Consider the following 23728-nt stretch of genomic DNA (forward strand, 5'->3'; position numbering starts at 1 on the left):
TCTCAATTTGTGTCCAATTATTTTGGGATTCATTCTTTCTTTTCTGTACCTTTTGCACAGTGAAGATGGGACTATAATATCACAAGACAACTTTATGCTATTCATCAAGTCATTCTCTGTGGAAATGAGAAATTAACTCATTTAAATTAAATTTATTTTAAAGGCATATCCATTAGTTCTGCTGATTTTTCCTGTCAAGAATTCCATCTGGAAACATACTTAGAAGACAACAGCAATTTTTTAGGACTAGTCTGAAACATTATATGATTCAGTGGAAAGGAAATAAAACTGCTCTGAAGAAAGTTTTGTCTGGTTTTTTGGCAATCACAAGGTATCTAATCAGCCAAACTTTGACAAAACTATTCCCATATGAACGTCCAAAGCAGCCTGCTGCAGCTACCCCAAAGTTTCCTTTAGTTCTCACATACTCCCAAATACCAATGTTCATGACTGCCACTGATTAATACAGTACTTCGTTCCAAAATGCAATTATCCCATTGACCTTTTGCCACCATGGAAACGAGCAAGCCTATGGGTCGATGGTCTATAATCACATTTTTGTCCTAATTGTTGCCTTAATACACACAGGCTTTATACATAGGCCTGGAATCCAGTCTAGATATTGCCCTTTATTAAATTTCAGAGAACTTCCAGTAACAATGTCATTATAGTAAAGAAATGTTCTCATGACACAGTAAAGCCGGGATGAAGAAGCTGTAAAGAATTTTTTTACTGTGCAACCTTTGCCAAAAGCATACTCCAAGAATCCACATTTACATTGTTCCCTTCTCAAGGTTCACCTTCAAAGGTTATTCCCCACTTTCTGAAAATAAGGGGAGAGATTTTAAGGGGAGATGAAAGAAAAAAGTCACAAGGAACGGGTGTATGCAGCCGACATACTTATGTACTTACACATCACCTACACTCTGTCAAAGCTTTTTAAAACTAGCAAAGCAAGAGGAAAACTCAAAGCAGCCATATTATTTGCAAATGTATTGCAAAGGCATAATTTACCTCTAAAATACTTGGCTGATTTAAGCTTTCTATAGTCCTTAGTAAACTGGAATGTGTGTTTTTTACAATTACCATTTTTGTGATTGTCATGTTTTAGAACTAAGCATGCATCAGTGCTTTCAACCATCACCGAGGGTCTTGCAAATACCACCTCCTAGCTACAGGCACAGGTAACAAACACTTGCTATGCTCTGTACTCACCTGTAAACGTTTTTGTAACAGCTTTACTCTGCTTGCGGGCAGAACACAGGAGGAGCAGCCAGGGAGGGAAGAACTCAAAGTGGCCAGCTAAAAGCTCTGCTATTGTTCCAGATAAACTCGTAGAAGTCTGTTCACCCTCGGAAACGTTACAGCCCTCGTCAACTGAATCTACGAGCAGGAATAGGCTCTGCTGAGGGGGCTTCATTCCCAAGAGAGGGAGCAGAATGCACCTGTAAGGAACATGAAACAAAATCAGTATTTTAAATTCCTTTAACAATACACTGACTATCATATAGTCATTCAAGTTGAAGATATGATCAACTTAGAATGCAAAGTTATTTTTTAAACAGCCTAAGGAATTTTTTTAAATAGCTACCACAGAAAATACTGAGGTAGACTGAACTAACAGAAAGAGAGACCGTTTGAACAGTCAGTGATGTAATTCTTGCTTAGGCAATATGACTTTTTAATGAACTTATAACAACACTTTAAAACGATGTAATGTTGTTCAAGGCTCATTAGAAGACTTGGAAAAATGTTGCTTCACTAAAAAAGAAGCTACTTGGCCTAAAGTTTAAGAACTTTGTTACTGTTGTCTCTGCCAAAGTTGTTATTATTGCTTATCAGAAACTAATAGCGAACAATAGTTGGTCATGAAACAAAAGTCTAAATAAAAGACACATGAAATATCATAACTCAGAGTTCAAGGCTGAACAAATAACAGTTTTACAAAGAAGCACACCTTCACAAATAAAATGCAAAATAATTTAATAGCAGACTGAGGCATTTGATAGTGACTTTGATGTGTTAGTTTTTATTTATATTTACGTTGCTAAGTTCCTATTACTGGAAAAGGATTATCTGCATCCTCAGGATGCTAGCATCTATACCAACACATCTGATTGCACAGCTAAAGATCTCAAATTTGCATGTATTGTTAAACCCTTAACAGTACTCCCCTCTGCACTTCCAGGTATCTTTACATAACTACAACATAACTGTCATGGCACCTATCCAGTATTTCCAGGCTATGCTACTATTTTTTGGGAAACTTCATAATGATTTAGGCCCGTAAGTTTCACTGACTAAATTATCTTTAAATACATTTGGCAAGTAAACTTTGACTTTATAGCAAAAAGATTCAGAAAATGGTATCAGGTGAGAGAAATATGTATCTAACAGTTTACTCTTTTGTACATTTGTTATTTGCATGTGTCCAGAAGGCATGCATGTCCTAAGTATTTTTTGTTTTACTCAAGACCATAATAATCTTTTTTCATTTGTTTTACTGAACAAATTTATCTTCAGAAGACTTTGGTCAACACATTATTACCTGCCAAGCATTTAAATTGGGAGTATAGGCAAATCTTGCCTGTTAATGGAAGAATGCAACCCACTTCAGAAATGATTCATAAGCACTGTTAGTGGAATGTTTGTTGTTTTCTGATTTTCTGACTGAGAAAAAGGCAAAATGGAAACAGAGTGGTGCACCTTTCATGTCTGACAGTAACAGCAGAATCTAGCGGAGCAGACTAGGTGATCACACTTGGGAGAAACTTCCCTAAAGGTATAAAAAGGAAGTACAAAATACTTGTGTTCTGAAAGTATTCTGTATTAAATGGATTTTAAATCCCTAACATTGCCCTCCCCTCTTTTTTTTTCCCAGACGCACAAGACTACTGAGAATTTTTTGGTACTTCCACAGCTAGTTACTCTTTCAGAAGATGCCTGAAGTACAACTAAAATCACTGTTCACTAAGCTGGGAAGTTAAGCAGCTACCAATTTACAGAACAGGAAATTAAAGTAGCCATAAGGTTAAAATTACTTTCCTAAGTGATGCCAATCCCACAATGAAAGGAGGCAGTTGGAAATGACCACATTTTCCACCCCTTCCCCCACCAGAACGCTGCCTTGCCCCCTCAGCTATTTATGTCAAGGCATTTTCCCTGCAACATTTCTTTTTCTATCAAAACCAATTTTCTGTTCACACAGTTCTCTATATGAAATTACTTTTCAAGTATGAATGGGACTATGAGATACGAAGAAATGGTAATGGCATCTTAAATTAAAATCTCACTTAAAATCTGTGTGACCCTAACAAAACGCCTACAAAATCTCTTAGGAGCATCCGACAACGTTCTTGTGTCAGTATGTACCTGTTTGGAATACCACCAAGAAAAGCTAACTGTCATGTCTGGGAAAAAGTCCCAAATCGTTCTGCTTAATTCCTGCCGTACGGAGCAGTTGGCTGTAGTAGGTCAAATCAAAAGGTTCACCCTGCCTCCAAACAGGGCTGAAAGCAGATCTCTAAGGAATAATGTAAGCCCTGGGCAAGCACTAAACCACATTTTCCCAGAACTCTCAGGGACCGCAGCAAACAGTGCCTCCAGGGACTTTCTGAACCTTCAGTCTTTGCATTTAACATCCCTTAACTGACCACGCTTCCACACGTTTGTCCAAGTCTTCTGCGAGCCAATTTAAGCCTCGGGCCCCCACAACATCCCGCAGCAAGGCCTTCCACAGCTTAGTTACACGCTGTGTGAAAAAAAATCACTTCCTTTTGTAGCTCTAAACGCAAATCATCCTTGTTTCATTCGATACCCTTTTGCTTCTGTGCTGGAATGGACAGTGAGCAATTATGCCATATTCACCTCCTCCATGCCATTTGTAACCTTCTGACTTTATCACAGCCTCCCCGAGCCATGTCTTTCCAGGCAGAAGAGTCCTAGCATATTGATGGTGCTTCATAAAAAGCTATGCTGCAGACCCTTGTCTCCCTGTGCTCTGCTTTTTTCCACTTCACAATACTTGTATTTCTGAATCTTAACGTAACTTAAATTCCACCAGGAAAACTATACGCACGTATACGTGCATACAAGAAATGAGGCACAACGACTTTTCCCAGCTTACAGCAAGATTATTTAGAAGTGTGGCACTGATGAGACATTGATAAGGCTTTCTCTTAAAGTGCCCTTAGAAACTGTTTGATAAACTTCTGTTCTTCCTAGACATTTTATATCTCGAGTTCAGAATAGATGTCAAGTAACACAATAATGAAACTTTTCAGAGATGTAAGTGCTGTGCTAATTCGCCAGAAGTCACGTCACGTTTACCTCCGTAACGTGACTTAGTAATTCCACTCTCCTACAATTTCTTGCTGGCATAGGAGTTACATAAATCAACATGGAATTAACGACGTCTTAAAGTACTTCCATAAATGGTGATTCATCCACAGATCGTTTTAACAGGTTGCTTAATTTGCACAGTGCCTCTCAAAAGATAAGTTCTTTACCTTCTGAAAGGACAACAGCCTTATCTTTATAACTTTTATATTCAATACAGATATAAAACTGGCCTTCTGAAAGGACAACAGCCTTATCTTTGTAACTTTTATATTCAATACAGATATAAAAGTGGTTATCATTACAGAAAATTTCTGAAAGAGAAATCATGATTTAAAACAACAAAATTAATTAGTCAGTAAAAATACAAAATCTCTAGAGAAAACAGCACAATTAGGTATTTTAAATGATGGAATTCATTTTAATGGCAATGTAATCTAATGACTTATTTATGCAGAGTGAAGATGTTTTACACGCTCTCTAGCAAATAAGGAGTACTCAGAACAATGAACCATCCCACAGAATTCCTCAGGATTGCTACTGAGTTGACTGAACCCACGCAAACATGATTTTCCACATATGGAAGGAATACATACAGGCTATGCTGAAGTTCTGCTTATGATTATCCTTGAGATTTTTAGATTGGATCCACAAAAATACCAAGACACAACAGAACAAAGTAGAAAGATAGCAGCGTTGTCCGTGAAGGCTGAAAAAAGAGCCACAGTGGAATGCACATACTTGCTAAAAAAACCAAGAAAGTAAAAGGCAAACGCACATGCACCAAATAACAATTAACGAGTGGTTCTAGGGACAAAAGAAGTTATAAATCCTAGTTTCTTATGAATGTGTTCCTCATATTTCATTGTCTCTGGTGTATAAGAAATTCAGTTATGTCCCCACTTAAACTGTTTGATGGCTGTTACAGCGTGAATGTAGCTTATCCCTAAAAGGGCTCCCTTTTCTCTATCCAGCTGCTAGCATTCACTACTGGCACACACACAGAACAAGTGTATAAAACTCATCTCCTGAGCAAGGCAGAAGTAGCAAGGTGGGGAAAAAAAAAAAAAAAACACCAAAAAACCCCACCAAAAAACCCAAAATGAACCCCCCCCCCCCATTCGTCAGACTCCAACTGCTGCTACTCTTAGCAAAACATGAAATACTTGAAATTTCATGATGGAAAAATGACCGATTTGGAAATCTGCTTAACTACTACTACTACAGCTCTTCCATTTCTTTTTCTACATCAGTATGACAATTCTTTACCGAACTGCCTTTTGAGTCACCTTCTTGCCAACAGGTCATAGTTTAACAGCTGCTGATGCCAGGAAGAACCACCCCAGAGGTCTGCATTGGGAATTTACTAACTCTACTCTTTTCAAAGAAAGTTTGTAAAAAAAGCAGACAATATCATTATCCCACACATAGCCTTCTTGGCTTTCTCCTCCTGCTTTTTTGCAAATGCTTCTACACCAGATTCCTTGAACAAATTCACCAGCTATTCCTAATCCTTGCTTTTTAAACGAGCCTTTTCCCCCCACCCCTTTTTTCCTTAATTATTGAGAGGTTAAATTTTCCTCCTCATTTTAAACTATCAGATGCCTCCAAACATTTATATACAGAGGAAACAATCTCTGCAAGCTACAGCTAGGGAGCCGGCTTCATGATTAATTCTGAAAGTGGGCATGCACCTTGCACTCTCGCAAAGGCGGAATGCAAAACTGATTTTGCATCCGCAGACCAAAACCCTAACATTTTCACCAGTGTTATGGAGGAAAGCCTACTGTCCTCTTCCAAGCTTTGCCGCTACCTTCACCAAGCCTGTGGTGAGCCTCCGAAAGGGTGTAAATGCAGTCAGAGCTGTACGGTGCTCCAAACAGCCCAGGAGAGCCGACCCCCCCCCGAAGCCCAGCAGACCCCCAGCCCATGAAGCAGGTCCCCAGCCCAGCGGAGGACACTTTTCTACACCAGGCCAACGCTATCGGATGGGTCAGGGACACACTTCTGCCCACGCACCAATTGCTTCAGGCTGGCTAGCAAGCAAGGACCCGTATTACCCCCAAGCACACAAGCAGCACATTTCAACTGCAGCTAATTTATGCTCAGACTTCGCCTATGTTGTCCTCTACTCCAATTCTGCCTGCGTAAGTTTTTCTTATGTACCAAGAGAATGGCGCTGTGCTGCGTGCTTGTTCTGGTTTAGGCCACGTACAACGTTATCACTCAATGTGGCTGGATCTGCTGTTCGGGTTGTATTTCTTACTGTTGCATTTTGTCAGGTTGGAAAGAACAATCTCTCATTGGCAGTGCTGCAAGTTAAGAACCACCGCTACAGGACACGAGTACAAGAAAAGTAAGGCAAACATCCCAAATGGATTTTTAAAAACGGCTCCAAGTGCTCAGAGTGATGTTTGTCGCTGCCAGGTAAGGTTGCCCTTATTCTCTACACTTCAGTTTATCTGTCTCCCCCACTCTGTTTTTGGGAGTTGTAAAATGTGAGGAAGTTGGCATTCTCCCGCTTGAGTTCACCAGCACCTCCCTGCCGAGATCCCCACAGAACATCCGCTTTCCTAAAGACTACCTGCATTTCAGGAAGGAAAGCAATATTCATTGTCAGAGAGACAGTTAACATGTGATATTTACAATTAAGTTAATATTAATGCCACTATTCTGCGACACAAGAAACGGTAGTGCCAGTAGGCAATCACACAGAATAACAGAAAATAGCTGCAAACTCCGTGAGGACTGCAGTTCCTTGGAATTGAAGTAATTCCTTGAGGACTGTAAACATATGCTGAAAAAATGTATTCATAATATCTTGGATGAATACATTTGGTGATTACTAGCAACATGGTGGAGTTGATCAACCGATATCAGCAATCGAGGTTCCATTGAGTTTTACCCGAATTTATTATTCTATTGGCAAAAATTTGCCCACAGAACCTCACAAAGCATTCACCTCCCGTGAGAGAGAGAATGCAGGCTGTCCTCTGTATGAGATCCGAGTGCCTTGTAGAGTTTACAAGGAAATTCCTCATTTGCACGTTTGATCTAAGGAATTATTGAAGATTAAAGTAATGGAGGAAAATGCCTATATATGCATTGGATGGATATCTTTTTATATATATATTTTGTATATATAAAGAGTTTTACAGTACCTAGTGTATAACAAAATAGATAATTCTTCAAACACTACTCTCAATCTTCGGAAAAGCAAACAAGCATCTTCCTTCTTATGGGTGGTTTACAATGTGATACATCACAGCAGTTTACCGTGTAATTTTTAAAACACATTTCCATTTATGTTGTATCAGAAAATACAGAAAGTGAAGTACATAGTGAAACTGTAAATAAGTCAACTATATTTATATCATGTTGTAGTAATTTTTGCCAGCAACATAAGAAGTAGAGGGATTTTTGCCTAAAAATCACACACAGAGACCTAGCAAAAATCCTAACCAATAAGTGGAAATCTGATGCTGTACTTAAATTCTCACAAGTGACAGCAAATCCCCCACCTCACTCTCCACTGCCTCATGAGCTTACAGGCACATGCTCATTTGTATATTATAATAATCCAGGGGTTGGTTAGTAGAACATAATCTGTTAAGGATGTGTGTCGTCCCCCCCCCCCCCCCCCCCCGTTTCCAATTTACATTTAAAAAACGAAGCCAGTGAAGACAAAGCTGTTAAAGACTGTTAGAAGCTTCAGCCAAGACAGACGTATGCCCGTCACCAAATTTTTCTCTTTTGTTTTCCAAACTGCATATGGGGCATAGGTCAATAAAAGAAGAAAAGGTAAATTTCACTTCTAATAAAACTGACGATTCCTGCTGCTTGGTTGATGAAATATTACCCTCTTTCCGAGAAGACTTTCAGCAGTTGTATTCACACAGAAAGAAAAACAAGAGCATCTTTACAAATTACTCGCAGTACTGTTTGTTTGTAGATTAGCGAGTTCTACTTTGTCCTATGACAAGGCATTTATGTCTTATGGATGACTGACAGTAAACAGTTTATTTACCTTCCTCATAATGCATTCTGGCTAATGATTAAAAGGAAATTCTAATGGTCAAATCCAATAGCTGCTTTCTGTATATCATCATCCCAATTCTTGGCACTATATACACGTGTAATACAGGCCTTTGCTTCTTACTAATCACCCAGCTGCTCATACTGGTAAGAACATCCTGAAAAACATACACACAGGACCCTTAACAGTGGAAATATTCGAGAAATACAAGGGCTGTGAAGCACAGAACACTTCTACACTTAAAAAGTTGCAAAATAAAACATGGCTAAGTATGGCAAAAGTGAACTGACCCAGGCTGATGTGTGCACACCTGCGTACGTATCGATGGATTTGATCAGGTTACTGAGGTACCTGTTCCGTAATTTTTCAACATGATAAAGTGTAATGCAACTGATTATGACTTTCTGACAAAGTGCAATACTGGAATTATACACAGTCATGGACTACAGTATAATATAGATTATTGTTTCTAGTAAATTATTTATGTACAGGCTGCACAGAAAGACAAACTGGCTCTAGCATTTCTACCCAACTACAGTTAGTCTTACGACGGAAGAGGCAGAAAGCAGAAAAGAAGAAAAAAAAAACAACCCTGAGTCACCTATTGGGAAAGCTCTAGGTACAGCACAAGGATGTAAATCTAGGGTCTAGTCTTTTCAGAAGTGGTGAATTAGAAACAGCAGGCAAGTCTTGTGCAATTCAGTACCTGATTTTGCAATGTCTTGTAGCAACCTGAGTTTTATCTGTAATTGTAAAGCAGGCTTGCTGTCCCACGAGGAGAGCACAAAAGCTAGCTCCAGGGTATCAGGCCAGACAACAGTAGAGTTTATCGTAGAACCAGCACCATTGGTCACACATAAACAGAGCATGCTGGACCCCTGCGTATTGATTAGAGACCTCCTACTGTCTCATACAAATAAATAGGTGATTTTTGTCTATAAAGCATTGCCAGCAGATCTACTGGTGGATTTACTCGAAATCTCAGAAAACAGAAACCTTAAGAGCAAATATTTTGGTGTAATAGTTAGACTGCCTAGAACAGTTTGCAAACAACTCAGCTATTATAAAAGGACAGACAACTGCAGCTGAAAACCATTCACACCTGCTACCACGAGCAGGTTGACTCTCTCTATATATTTTAAAATGGAATATATTTGCCATATGGGCCAACATAGACAATATGTTCTAAACTACTCAGAGTCTGACGTAGAAAAATCTGTGTCCCTACCAAAGGCAAAGAGGAGGGGAGTACAGGAAACAATGCAAATATTTTCTTGAGCACATAATATAAAACAGTCATTTATTCTACACAAACTCTCCCTGTTTTTTAGTTATGTTCTATTTTTTAGTGATGGAGAGGTCACCTAGTCCACTTCCCCACCTACGGCCGGATCAGCTCTACATCCATCATCCCTGAGAGATGAGCCTAGGCATTCCTAAAGACTTCCACTGATCAATACTCTGTCTCCCCAAGCAATCTATTCCAGTGCTTCAATATTCTTATAACTGGGAAGTTTTCCCCTTCCCCCTGTGTCTAACCTTAGCCTGTTTTCCTGCAATTTAAACCTTGTACTTCTTGTCCTATTACTTATGCCCCATGGATAACACAAGGGTCATTACAAGGAAGCCAGTAGTATCCAAAATGTATAACCATTTCCCTCTACTCAGTCAGCCAGACCATTAAGGAACACACTGAAAAGAGACAGATGCGGGAGGGACCTCTTTGAAACCCAACATGCTGTGCTGTGTCAGCATGAAAACAAACTACTGATAATTACTCTCTAAGTCCAGTTACTCAACCCTTTTTGCATGTAGCCAAATATAGTTCTACCTTGCACACAGCCTGTCTGCACGAGCCTTATGTAAGCATCAAAGCCGCCCTGGAGTCAAAATTAACATTTATAGTTATCCCTTATCCACAAATACTATTACTCTGTCTCTTAGAAAAAGAAGTTAGATTAGATTTGTCAAACCCAAACCATGTCATACCATGGCAGCTGTTTTTCAACTCTCTTATCTTCCAGCTGTTTGCAAATAGTTTGTCTGATTATTTGTTCTGGCATTTTTTTATTTCAATTGACATGCTTCTAATTCCCCAACACCTTTTTTGTCCCTTTCTAAAGCAAGGCACTAAATATACATCTTTTTCTTTCAAGTCTGAATTTTCAGCCATCTTGATAAAAATAACCTGTCCTTTGAAGATAATCAGCAACAGTTCATAGGCTGAACAGTTCAAGAACATCTCGCCTATTCTATGTAGGTTTTGTTTGTTTGGGTTTTTTGTTTGTTTTGTTTGGTTTTTGTTGGGTTTTTTTGTTTGTTTGTTTGTTTTTTTGTCCGGGCTATGTTTTCCTGCAATCTTACTTCTTTGTTGCTAGTTCTAATTACCTTAGCTGACTAAAAAAAAATGACTGTTTTTAAGAAAGGGCAATATACACAAGCATTGAACATTTTAGCTTTCCCAGTGCTACAATTTTTTCCTCCCCAGTGAATAGCAGACCAACACTTGGTGGATATTCTCTTCCTTCTGCTAATATACATATGGAATTATTTCTTATTACCAAACAAAACACACCTCACGGGGAACATGAACAATGCACCTTGAACTTTCAGTTTTGCCCTCATTTTCACATTACTCTCTTACTTTCATATTCAGTAGCTGATCTACTTTCTTTCTGCAGTCTTCCTTCTAATGTTTAACGCATGAATGATGAGGAGCTCAGTTTCACTAAATTGGACGTTTAATATACTGCTTTGAGACTTCAGTGTTCTTTTCAGCTAATTCCTTTCCTTCATTATACTTGTCTCCATGAGATCTTACCCACAAATTATCTGAGGTCACCAACATCTTCAAGTCCACTGCTTTTAGTTTATCCTTCTTTCCCCTCCTCTTCTAAACTTCATGCATTTAAGATCATTTCATAGTCACTATCTCCAAAAGTTGCCTTTCATTTTCTCAGCTAGTTCTTTCCAATCTCATTGAAGCAAATTTATGTCTTCCCACTAGCTATTCTGTCCTCTTTGACATTAGAAATACGGTCACTGATAGACTCATGCTTATATCGTGCTTTCCCAGCTGATGTTCATCTCCTATTTGTTTTGTTATTAAAATTTTTCAACTATATAGACATTATTGTGCAAATTCTATGCCTTGGATAATTCCATTTGATATCTTAAAGAAGCTTAGCTTACTTGATCTTGCTAGTTTGGTAGAGTAAAACATTTGTATTTTAGGAAAGACACAGTTCAGAGGTGTGGGAATCTCTCAGTTACTGACAACTACTACAGTTTGCCAAAGGAGGTAAACTGTTAGATACGCAAGATGGTCCAATAGGGCAGTTGGTAGGTAGTTTTATTTACAGTCCCTAAAAGATAACACTTTTACCAACAAACCTTTAAGTAGATATCACACATGTAAAACTATCACCATGTGTAGTGTGTCTTTTATTCACAGATTTTTCAGTGGCTTTAACTTCTTTACTTTATTCTAGAACTACAAGCAAGCATACCATACACAAAGCAACTCCTAAACAAGCTACTTTTTTTTTTAAACATACCAGTTATACAAGTTATCCTGACAGATCTTTTAGAGCATTTAAATCAACCTTGACTGTGTACTAATATTTCCAGTTCTGCTTGTTTACCCCCTACCTTTTTTCCATTAGTATGCAGACACCTAAGACATTTGATTAACTACATCACTTATCTTCCTCTTTGTCCGTCCCATGACCCTATATGAATAACCCTATTTCCTCTCCTCCTCCACCCCCAGTTTTTGAGCCATTGCCTAAGTTGCTGTTATTTATATTTACCCCTGGGATTTGTCATCCACCAGGTGTTGTTTAAAAGCTTGTTTTTATTAGGGTCAAAAATCACTGCCTTTCTTTGTATTAAACATCAATTAAATGCTCATTGTTTGTTTCCACAATTCAATCCCTTTCTTAAAAAAAAAAAACAAAAAACCCACCAAAAAAACTCCCCAAAACAAAAAACAACCCCCCTCCCAAAAAAAACAGGTAGGGGGTGTCAAAGAAAGTACACTTTACATCAAATGCATGAGATGAAAGCACGAAATCAGACTCACTGAAAACTATTATTCATTGAAATGAGAGAATTACCTATACTGCACCTTATTTTCCATACCTGTAAAGTTAGGATAATAACTTTGTAAATATTCAGAAGTCTGTGGCTGAAATGCAACATGTAGGAGTGGAGTATCATAATAAGAAAACTAACAAATTTATGTAATGCAACAGAATGTATTAAAATTACAAAGTTAGTTTAAAATAATTTATGAAACTGAAGGTACAGCAAAGTGAAATACATAGTCTTTTCAGCTTTCCTTATTAACTACCTGGTTCTTCAGCCATATAAAAAAATTAATATTTATTTGTTAAACAAAAATATATCTTCTATGAGCAGTGTTATCTGAACACATACAACTGAATCTAAATTACTGTAGCTTTACAGGCATTTGAAGTTGTTGGTATTATTCTGTTTTGGAGATAGACAAAATCCATTTCTTTCTTCTGTCTCGATTTATGCAGAGCATAAACAAAACAGACGAAAGAGAAATTGCTTTCCATGTATATGATTGCATTTGTTGACATGAGAGAAATGCTAGCCACAAAAAAAAGAGACAAAAAAACCCCCACAAATGAGACAGGTAGAGAACTGCACTGAATACATTCAATTGTGTGGCTTTTGTCAGGCTATATTCCAGTTTACCATCCATCCAGCCCTACGTTCTGTTATTCCACGATCATGTAACAAAAGACAATAGCATAATGCACATGATACAAAACCAGTCACCGTTATTACTGCAGTTCAGTCTGACAATCCCCAAATTAATTAGATTTTTCCTATGCATTTGATTGCGAAAGAAAAAAATAAAATACATTACTGATTGGGAAGCAGAAAGAAGAGGTGCTGCAGTGGCTATTTCAACAGTAAGCTGTTTCTTCAGAACAGGGGGTTCTTGAATTGCCTGCCTGGAGGAACCAGGATAAACAACAACATACATTTTGAAATCTTGATCATTCCCTAATCAAGTTGCTCTATACCTGCCTTTCTCATTTCTTGCACATCATCATAAAGCACCCCGCACTTCAACCATTGCACTGATTGCAGGATTATACCGTCCAACCTCATTTTCAGAAAATCCTCTGCACAAATACCAGATGAAAAGCTGTTAAGATTTTACCCTACTAGTCAAGCACTTAAGACAGCTTTCCTCCTATGTTTGCGTTACCACGTATCTTTTTCCATCTTATTTTCTCAAGTAAAAGGGAATATCCTAACCTTCAATTGCACTGTCTTAGTTGAAGAGGCAACAGATGGAGCAGCTTTCGTGTGTCCCATTCAAAATTATTCTCCCATACTCCCCAAAGCAGAATCCACAGCATATGTGCATCACTCTGGGTCCATATTAGTTACCTTGTGGTTCAGGTTTTTTTTTTTTTTCTTCCCCTGGCCCCAAGCAGATACAGTTCCTCTTAATTTGCCTGTAAATCGCCTATTGATCCTTTCTGTATCTTCTCTGTAATTTACTTTAAAAAACATTGTTAAGTTAGCACCATATGAACCTGATTCTATTCTCTTACAGCAGTGATGCATTTAGCTTTGGAACTGATTCTATAGCTTTACATTTAGTAAGACCTATTTTTAGCCTTAACTACAATACAACAAGTGACAGAAACTACATCCTCCTCTCCCCGCCCAGCAATTTATACACAAAATGTTTACTGTGGATGGCAACTTTATCATAATCTAAAATAGAAGGAGGTACTACGGAAAAAAAGTATACCTGAAATCATAAAAATCAAGCAATGTGAATGTGCAGTACTTGCTACAAATCTGGAGGGAGGGGGCGGGGGGGGGAATTTTTTCTTCATTTTTTAAGAGAAGGTAAGTGGAACAAAGCTGAAGCAAAGGAAGTGGCAACATTCTGCAATACAAAATAAAGCAACTGAAATGAAACTGATCAATACAATTGTCAATGGAATGCAGTAAAAGTTTGGAGAGTTTACCTGTTTCTAGACTAGTCACAACGAATGCGTGTTGGTACCACTGCTGTCGTTTACACCAGTGCAACAGCGAGGTAACATAACAGAAGAGTTCGTAACATTCTTCTTTCTTAAACTCTGTGTGTTGTTGACTATTTAAGTTTCCGTCTGGTAGAGAAGGCAGAGTTGATACTCCTTTGCTAATTTACAGTAATTTACAATCATATAGGACACAACTCCTCTTATCGCAGACCAGCTGCACTTTACCTACTAAGAGAGCTTTTTTCCAATGTCCCGTTGAACTCCACTTCATGAAAGTGTAGAAAAAGGACGGACAGCTTAGTGATTGTATCATGCTCACCACGACTGCAGGAGAGCTAATGTAGTTAAACCAAGACTCATTAATTAACTGCTTTAAGATGGAAATCATGTTGTAATCCCATTCTTAACAGTTTTTCCTCATGAGGTTCATTCACATCTGCCCGTTACTGTCATCGCTATACTGCTGGTATTTTCCTTAACCAACCTAGAGTGTCTGAACAGTTTTCTGTTTCTTCCAGGACAACTCCATGATTCTTCAAATAACCTTAAATAAGATGCTGCCATGCCCCATTCCTCTTAATCTCTTTCGTCTACTAAGATACCACGGATCTTTAGCACACAAGCTCACATCTGTGCAGCCAGATGCTAATCTCCTCTTCTCTGCACACGTACCAGTATTACCAACTCTTATTAGCACGTGACAGAAAAAAAACCAAGGAAGAGACCTCGTTGATGGGCCGCAGACCGAAAGTCCACTCACATATGATTCTTTATTCCTCTTCTTCGTCCCATTCCCATCAATTTAAACAGCATCATCCAAAACTGAGCCAAAAAGTTTGATCTCCTCCTATCAACAACAAAGACTTTTCGGTCCTTGCTTTGCGTGAAGGTATCTGAAAACGTGCAACCCACAGAGGACTTTGACTGCAATTGTTTTGCCCCTTTCACTCCATCAACTATGTAAATTTCCCCATTTGCCTTCTTTCCTTGATCTCATTTTCAGTTCTTTTTTCATGCTATCCCATCACACTTTGATGTCATCGAGTACACCAGGAACCTACCCACCTACATTCTTTGCAGCACCTCCTCTGCAATACCTTTGAACACCTATATACAACTCAACCCTTATTTCAATGCAATTATTTTCTTAATTTTTTTCATCACACTTGCCTTTTTTCCTAACTATTTCTTTTTGAGCAGTAATTCTTCAATCGTAAAGTGTTTCTGCATTAACTATTCAAAACATTCCTGCTCCTAGACAAAGATAGAGTATTTCTCACCATTCCCAGCATATTGTACACATCATCCCGCGGAAGAAACTGAAACCTCTTCAATGCATTGCTTCACTAACACTTTCAGGAGGCGATATTTCACTACTATCTTTTCCCAGTATACTGGGCACACTAAGTCCTTTCTACTTCACAATCCGCCAAATCCTTTTCATTTTTTCATTAAAAAGCAAGAAAAGAAACTTAAACCCTTGCACAAGCTATGAACATGTGCATAGAAAACTGGAGGGAAGGGAAATAATTAACAAGTGAGAATTGCTATGAAGGTCCATCTAACTAAACAGCTTATAGGAAAACCTGTAAGGTTTAAGACTGAGCCACGTAGATTAAAGGCAAAATGTTAATGCCTATAGAAGTAGAAGACAAAAAGGTCTATGTAACTAGCCATTATTAAAATGCCTTAGGGAAACTTTCTTATGGTAATTTAAACTGAAAAGGTTAAAACCTTAAATGGTATTATGTTCAGCCTGTATGCAGTGCTTCCATACAATGAAAGAAGAACATACAACTTGCGCTTGCAGAAACACTAACTGTTGCTATGTGACCTGTTAACTCCACAGATTTAAGGGCAAAGCCTAAAGAGAAACATGCCACAAAGTACTTAAGCTTCAGGCAACGTTCAACTTTCTAATAGTCTAGAGAACACCAGAACACAGCGTTTCCTATGAAACCTAGCGTCAGTTAAAAGTCTAAAGCATCAGTTACACCTTACATGTACATACTAGGAATCAGAAGCTCCATCAGAATCCAGACGCTCTCACAAGAGAGAGTTTATGAAATACCAGTTCGCTTTCTGCAACTTCACTTTCGCTGAGCTGGAAATACAAGCTGAGTTGGCAGATTCTTTTTAACCTCTTGTGCATGCTCTTACAAAAATAGTTACTCATCTCACCCATGAATTGGTATGATTTTCAGTCCGTGTCCCACCTCTACCATTTGAGTATAAAATAAATTGTGTTACTGAATAACTAAAATGTAAACAAATTTTGTATTTACTAGAAGTGTCTATAATGTACATGACAAATATGTAAATACTTATAAATTAACAGACTCATACCACACAAAAGTGAAAGTCAGCACAGAAACTGTATTCATAATTACTTGAACTGTTGTAACTAGTAAGCTACATTGAAGACAAGTAGGATTTTACCACACATTTAGCATCAACATACTGTAGTTGTTCACATCTTCACAGTACACACACCACCACACGGGAGGCAGTATTAAGGTTTGGCACAATATATTTTTTGTACGGTTCCTTACTTCTTCATACAGACTGTCTTGTTCACCATTTTTCTTCATTAGATCTCAAAAGATCTTTTGATCTTGCAGGTATCAGCTTACATGTAGCTGCTTCCTGTAAAGACTCGGAAAAGGCTTTGTGTTGTGAAGACTGTCTGCTATTTTTAATATTTTATGTCTCTCGCTACACAATCACTAAGCGTAAGCCTCCACAATATGAAGACCAATCTACTAGGGAGCTAAAGACTGTAAAACTGTCCAGTCTTTCTGATGAAATCCATAGGAGTAAACCTTTTTAAATTAAAAAGTACTTCAGCCACTTGATGACGGTGTGTATTTTTGACACAAACTTTCTTCACCAGAAATGAGATACTAAAATCAAATTGTAATCATTCCATTATGATTGAGTACATAGTAGTGTCAGTGATAAAAAGAGACATGCGCTCCTTATGTTTTGGCATGACTATGTTTGACAGTCTTAAGTTTTTCAAAAAGCAGAGATACTTACATCTTTTCATGAACCTAGCCTTAAATCACACAGAATTGAGAGCTTGTCATTCCAACACCCAACTTCTGTGGAATCTCAAACTGAGACTAGAAACGGGCAGAAGACTACATGGCAGAGACCACCGAGAACCTCCCCTGCTAGAGCACTGCTTGCACTTCTCCTTAGGCATGCCGTAGGTGCTGAGATCTTGAACAACCCATCAGCGCAACACAGGAAGTCTACAAAAAGGTATCTAACACAAAACAACTTCTAAAAAACAAGTTTTTAACTGAATGAGCTTGCTTTTAACTGAAAATGGTTATGGTTGCTACTAAAAGCAGAATTCAATCCTGTACCAGATCAAGCTCCTCTGGGCTAGGATCCAACTAGCTTCAGGATTCTAGTCAAGCATAAGTGAAAGATGTAGGAACGGACAAAATTTTGGGAAAGTACAGAAGTAGAACGTTGCATATTTACACATCTAAAATGTTGCTAAGAGAAATTCCTTTCAGATACAGAAAACTTTATTTAGCTAAGGTATTTTTTTAATGTCATTCTTAGGTGTGACCTCTGAGGAAAGACTAACAAGTTGGAATTATTTAATTTAAAGATGAGATGAAAGAGAATAAAGCAGTATTCAAATACATAAAAGGCTGTCCCAAAAAGGAAAGAAAGACTCTATTCTCCATGCCTCTGGAGAACACCATAAGTAGTAACAAGCTTAGACTATAGCAAGAAAAAAACCTCAGGTTAGACATATGGAAATTTTTTTTCTGATAAGAATTGTGAAGCGTAAGAGCAGATGAAGCAAGCACCTCTCAGAAACAGACTTGGTTTCTTCTGCCTGGGGAAGGAGATGGTGGACTTGATTTTCTGAGGTCCCCGTCCAACCTTCTCTCTCGAGGTCAAAATCAGTCACTTGCACATTTGAACTTTACATGTGGTAAATGAATAAACACACTGGAAGTTTAACAAGTTTCTTCTTTAAAGGGTCTTGTAAATTAATTCATTACGCATTCAGATCTTTCTTCACATGAAACAGGATATAGTTAGTCCTTGGCTTTGATTCTCCCATTTATAGCTCTATGAAATTAGAGAGTTTGACAAGATCTATGTTCACGCCCTCCTTGTAACCATTGCAAAGCTACAGCTACCAAGATTGTACTGGAGCTGCAGAAGCAGAGGGAAGGGTTGTGGAGCAGCCCTGTCCAGAAGGAGAAGATTAGAGTAAAAGACGTAGATCACTTCCAGACAGTCTTTAAGATTTGGGTGAGAAAGTCAAGGCATGTATTTTCTATACAAGATTAATACTGGATCACTAATGTCTTATAAACTGATAGAAATCCCAGCAGCTTTCGAGTTTCCAGTAGCCCAAGCTCTCAGACATCTATAACTGTCTTCAATGTGCTGCCTCTCAATGTATCTTTCATTTCAATCCCTCCTAAGCTTGTGGTAAAACCAGACTTATACTAAATACATTTAATTTAAAAAAATAAATATAAAAGCAAGAGAAAAGTAGCTCGAATACCACATGCTACCACCTCACCCCTCTCCAGAACAAAATTAATACTGCTTATTTTCACAGCAGTCACAGAACTTTGGGCGCTGCAAACAGCAGCAGAAGCATGGACTGTGGTTAATTCACTGGCAAGGAAAACTCAAAGTTTGTAGGGTAAAGTATCAAAGACTAACCCCACGAAGGTCAGGATACTCTAATTAATCTCTGGCCTTAGTTGCTTTGAAACTTTCTGTTAGCTAGAGACAATGCGAAAGTAAACAGTTGCGGGGGGCAGGAAGAGAAAGAAGAGGAAAGAACTAAAGAGGAGCTGGCCTTCAACTTGCAAATTTACTCCAAAAAACACTTAAGTCTTTGCAATTAAGAATAAACTACTCCAAAACACTGAAAAGCTCACTTATTAATTGTTCAGTAAAGCCTATACAATCCATAATAATTTTAATTACTGGCTTCAAAGATCATACAAGGAGTTCTAAAAAACCCAGCTTCTTCACACTTCGTCTGTTACCACATACAACTCAATTTTTAAACCTGTTCCTTCATCTATGCTAAATAAATGGCAAGAAAAATGGCATTTCAGTACTGCAGATTTAAAGTCCCCGGACAACAGTCACACAACATTTGCTGAACAAACGTATGTTCTTCTACATTGTCAGACAAACAGTCCAGAACTTGAAATAAACCTCGTTTCCCCTTATCATTTAGATAAGGGTAAAAGCTCTCTCAACCACCTGCAATTTGCCACTTTCTGATGATACACCACTCTTGAGGGAAGCAGGGAAGAAAAAAGAAAAAATAAATTAATAGCATGGAAAGCCAATACAGGTGAAGGGCCGGGGGGGAGGAAATGCTGTTAGCATTGGTTGACAATCCTAGTTTTTTACTCTGAATTCTGCTGTTTATGAGATTTCCATCATATTGCCAAACATGAAACACCAGAGGCTCGATCCTTTGGAGTTCTCCTCCAAACAGGTAAAAGTAGCTTTATATAGATAACAGTTATTGGCACAAGATTTGTTTTACTTTAATGCTGTCCAAACGAATGACTCATACAGGAGGGCTTTCAATTTTAACCAACATAAACCCCTGCTTCAGACTTGCAGTCAGCATAAAACCTTACGTGACCTCTCACGCTTTTTACAATCAAGTCTACAGATATTTGCATATTCTAGAAAACTATAAAACTGCTTTACTTTTTATATCCCTTAACATTATTGGTCACATTCCATTACAATGCAAATCTGTTGTGCATGCAGACACATGGGAACTATACCACACGTACTTAGCACAGCTTCACAGAGCACTAGGGTGTGGAGAAACTGTAACATCCAACAACTCTTTATCGCCATTATTTTAAATTTTTGGTGTGGATGCCTCACCATCTGTCCAGCTTAGTTAACTCTGGGGTTTCCCTTTTCAAATATGAGTAGCAGAGATCAGGAGTTAGAAATAGGAGAAAAGGTGTGATTGTCTGGGAACCTGCAAAAGGAACCATGACACTGAATTTAGCACCAGTGTGCATAGAAAGAGAAATAGATCTGGTGGCCTTTCTGAAAAAAGGATACTTAAGTTCCGGGGCATAGTTTCCACTATTTTCATTTTTGGTAAAGAAGATGTAACAACAGCCTGAGAAAACTTCATAAAAGTTCGTACACAATCCCAGATTTGTTCAGCAGCTTTTTCTTTTTTCTTTTTTAAATTGTTCTTTTCTTGGGTTCCTACTGATCAGGGACAGCTACTTGCATGGGAATGCAATTTCAGCAATGCAAATAAGTGGAAATCCAAATTCATAGCTTCATTCCCACCCCCCCACCCCCCCCAATAAAAACCTCTTTGATCAGACCATCTTACATTAAAGTAATTGTATTAGAAATACTTTAGTAAATAAAGTTTTAGGACACTTCACAAGTAAAAAAACTTGAATATCATTGACCCAAATTCAGTATGTGAGAAATAAGTATGTGGAAAGTCTCACAAGACTTGAAGTTTCTTGAAAAGACATGTAGAAGGCAGCAAGAAACTTCATCTGTGAGTGACAGCAGAGCAGCTCCACCTGCACCAGCCTGCTGGGAGATGTGGAAATTCAACATTTGAGGGGGATTTATTAATTTCAGCAATTCACCCAAGCAAAATTCAAATTTTGCTTTAAGTTTGTGCTAGACCAATGCACACTAAAGGTGAATTTAGTGCAAGCTTAAAAACATATTATTTAACAGCCATGTTCTATCTCTAAGGTCTCTGATTCAGGAGCTCATGGTCATGGATGTCCTTCAAACTCAGAGCAATGGCTGCAAAAGAAATCAGCTCTGCAGGGTAAACTAGGTCTACACTTCTAGCAACATCAACTTTCTGGGCTGTGAATCAACCAGGCTCTGCCCTCCACCACTAATCCTAACTGTAGGACAACGTAGGAATTATGTGCCCTCCCCTGCTGTTTGAAGGTGTTTAATGTCATCTCCTTTGTCTGACAAAAGTAAATCAGGATCATAAGGGTAAATGTCTTTTTACAGCCTAGTTTGCACAAATTTCAGTATTATCCATGGTTTATATCAGAGTTCCTCTATGTCCTCATGGCCTTGGACAACTGATAGCTGCCCACATTCCTACCAATTGCTGGAAGTATAAACTTGCTGCGGCAAAACCAAAACCAACCCCCATTTACAACCCTGCAGCTAGTATTGCAAAATTTGTGTTATTCTGATTTTGACTTTTCTATTTAAGTAGGGAAGAATAGCCTAATAGACCTTTTCAATAAAATTCTTTCAGTTTAACACATCGCTGCTTCTTTTTTTGGAGTCTGTAACACTCTCTGCCATCTCCTTTATACTTTCTGCTTCATTTTCACCCGAAATTTGAATGCAAGGCTTCAGCATTCTCCCTTATGTTTAAGACTGCTTTCTGCTCCAGTACTGCATGCATGAGAATAAGTGCCTCAGAAGCAGTGCTGTAAGTAGCAGTTCTTTCTCTCAGCTGTCAGTGCAGCAACAAATGCTTGTAAAATACATTTGTATATATCAGCCCTTTCAGCTCCTCAAATCTGCAAGATCTGCCCTGAAAGAATTTTTAGGGCATGATAACATTATAAATAAATGAGAAATTTTTAAGAGAAGACATTCAAACAGGAGGAGAAAAGTCTTAATTCTCAGGTCATCACTTGCACATGTATCACTATGACCACCAGGGTTGCTGAAAACCTATTTAAAAAACGTTCTTCAGAAAAAGAGTCACTATTTTAACTAATGAACTTTATATTGTTTATAAACCAGCACGTTACAAAGCATTAGAAAGTTTTTATTTCTTACTATTTCTAGGACAATTAGCACAAAAATAGAGTGGTGTAATCTTGTTTAACACTTACAAAGAGAAGTCTTTCCATTTTAGGCCACGAATACATAGCCGGGTCTGGAGCAGCCATGCAAAACAGAGCAAAAATTTGACAGTGTCTTTAAAGAAAGATCCTTCCCCTCTTCTACTGAATAAAGAAAATTTAAGGTAAAAATCAATGGAGCATTGAGATGAGAGCTTTATGCTGTTTCAGTGGCTTTACACAATGCAAAAGGCAATCCGCTGACTGTTAAGTCTTCCTAGAACTCATTTCACATTGCAACAACTTTCACTTAACAGAAAGCATAAACACACCAGACCAGAATACCGAAGTGCCCAGTGATAAGTCTTAGAAACCGTGAAAAATACTAACTTATATTTTTGTTAAACATTTCTTGCATGCTTTATATACTAACAAAAGTTCAATTAACAAACGATCAAGGTATTTGATGGTGGGAAGGGGGTTGCCAAGCTCCTCTTGTTTGTGGACAGTGATTGTATCATACAGGCAGCAGAAAAAGCTCATGGTACTGCTGTCAACAGCCCTCTCCTCGTCCCCTGCCACAGTGCTGAAAACTTATATTCCCAGTACAACACCTTGCCTCTAACACCTCATCTCCCTTAAATCTGAAATATGAGAATAAAGACTAGCTACCACAGCTGCTTTTGAGAGCAGATCAGGGTAGGTGGGCAGCAAGGGAACACATGAAGGGCCAAAAAAAAAAAAATCTCCTTGACTGAAGCTGTTGTACTACAACCTAAGTATTTTTAGCGCAATTATTAAAGTTCACAATCACTGCTGCAAAATTTGAGAAGGGAAAGACTAGCACCAGATGTTGTGTCATATTTTATTTCTCCAGTACAAAACCAAGAACCCTGTGTATTGACCTAAATACTCAAACAGCCCATCATTAAACCCTGTGTTCACAGAAAGCAGTCTTATCTAAAAAGCTGAGCCTGACTCACACGTATCTTTTAGACAAAAATGCAATATAGAAATACAAAGACATTTACCTAACTCCTGTTCTTTGGAGTAAAGCAATCACGTTTAGAACAGAGGAAGGATTCTAGCTCTTAGAGAGAACTTGCCTGTACTAAATTAGTAAGATTTCCTGGTAATAGACTTTTAAACATAAATGGGCTCTTACTCACCAGATTAATCCACTTCCATGATTTTAAAAGACTGCCTAAAGCTAGATGGCCAGTCTGCTATTCCATTTATAAGATACTTCATTTCACTCAGTTTTTAGTCATTACAAATTGAGAGGGCTTAATACTTCTGAAATTAGGACCTTAATAGCTGCGAGAAGTTGCATCTTCACTTAGCAACAAACAAAAAAATCCAGAATTAGTCTTGGTTTAGACTATTTGTTTTAAGACACTACACTGAGAACAATGTAGACATGCATCCTGTTTATTCAGCGGGCAAGGACGTAACACCATCAGAAC

General features: G+C 38.2%; 1 protein-coding gene across 1 annotated transcript in view; it reads right to left on the reverse strand.

Annotated features, from left to right (window-relative positions):
• The window catches only part of ANKRD50 (ankyrin repeat domain containing 50), a 39106-nt gene that overhangs the window by 13599 nt on the left and 1779 nt on the right, over positions 1–23728 (reverse strand). Inside the window, exon 2 of the mRNA XM_082315252.1 lies at positions 1216–1445. Within this exon, the coding sequence (XP_082171378.1) occupies positions 1216–1445 (230 nt within the window). The remainder of the gene's footprint in view (positions 1–1215; positions 1446–23728) is intronic.

Source organism: Platalea leucorodia, assembly GCF_965183815.1.
Source record: "Platalea leucorodia genome assembly, chromosome: 6".
Lineage (NCBI taxonomy): Eukaryota > Metazoa > Chordata > Aves > Pelecaniformes > Threskiornithidae > Platalea > Platalea leucorodia.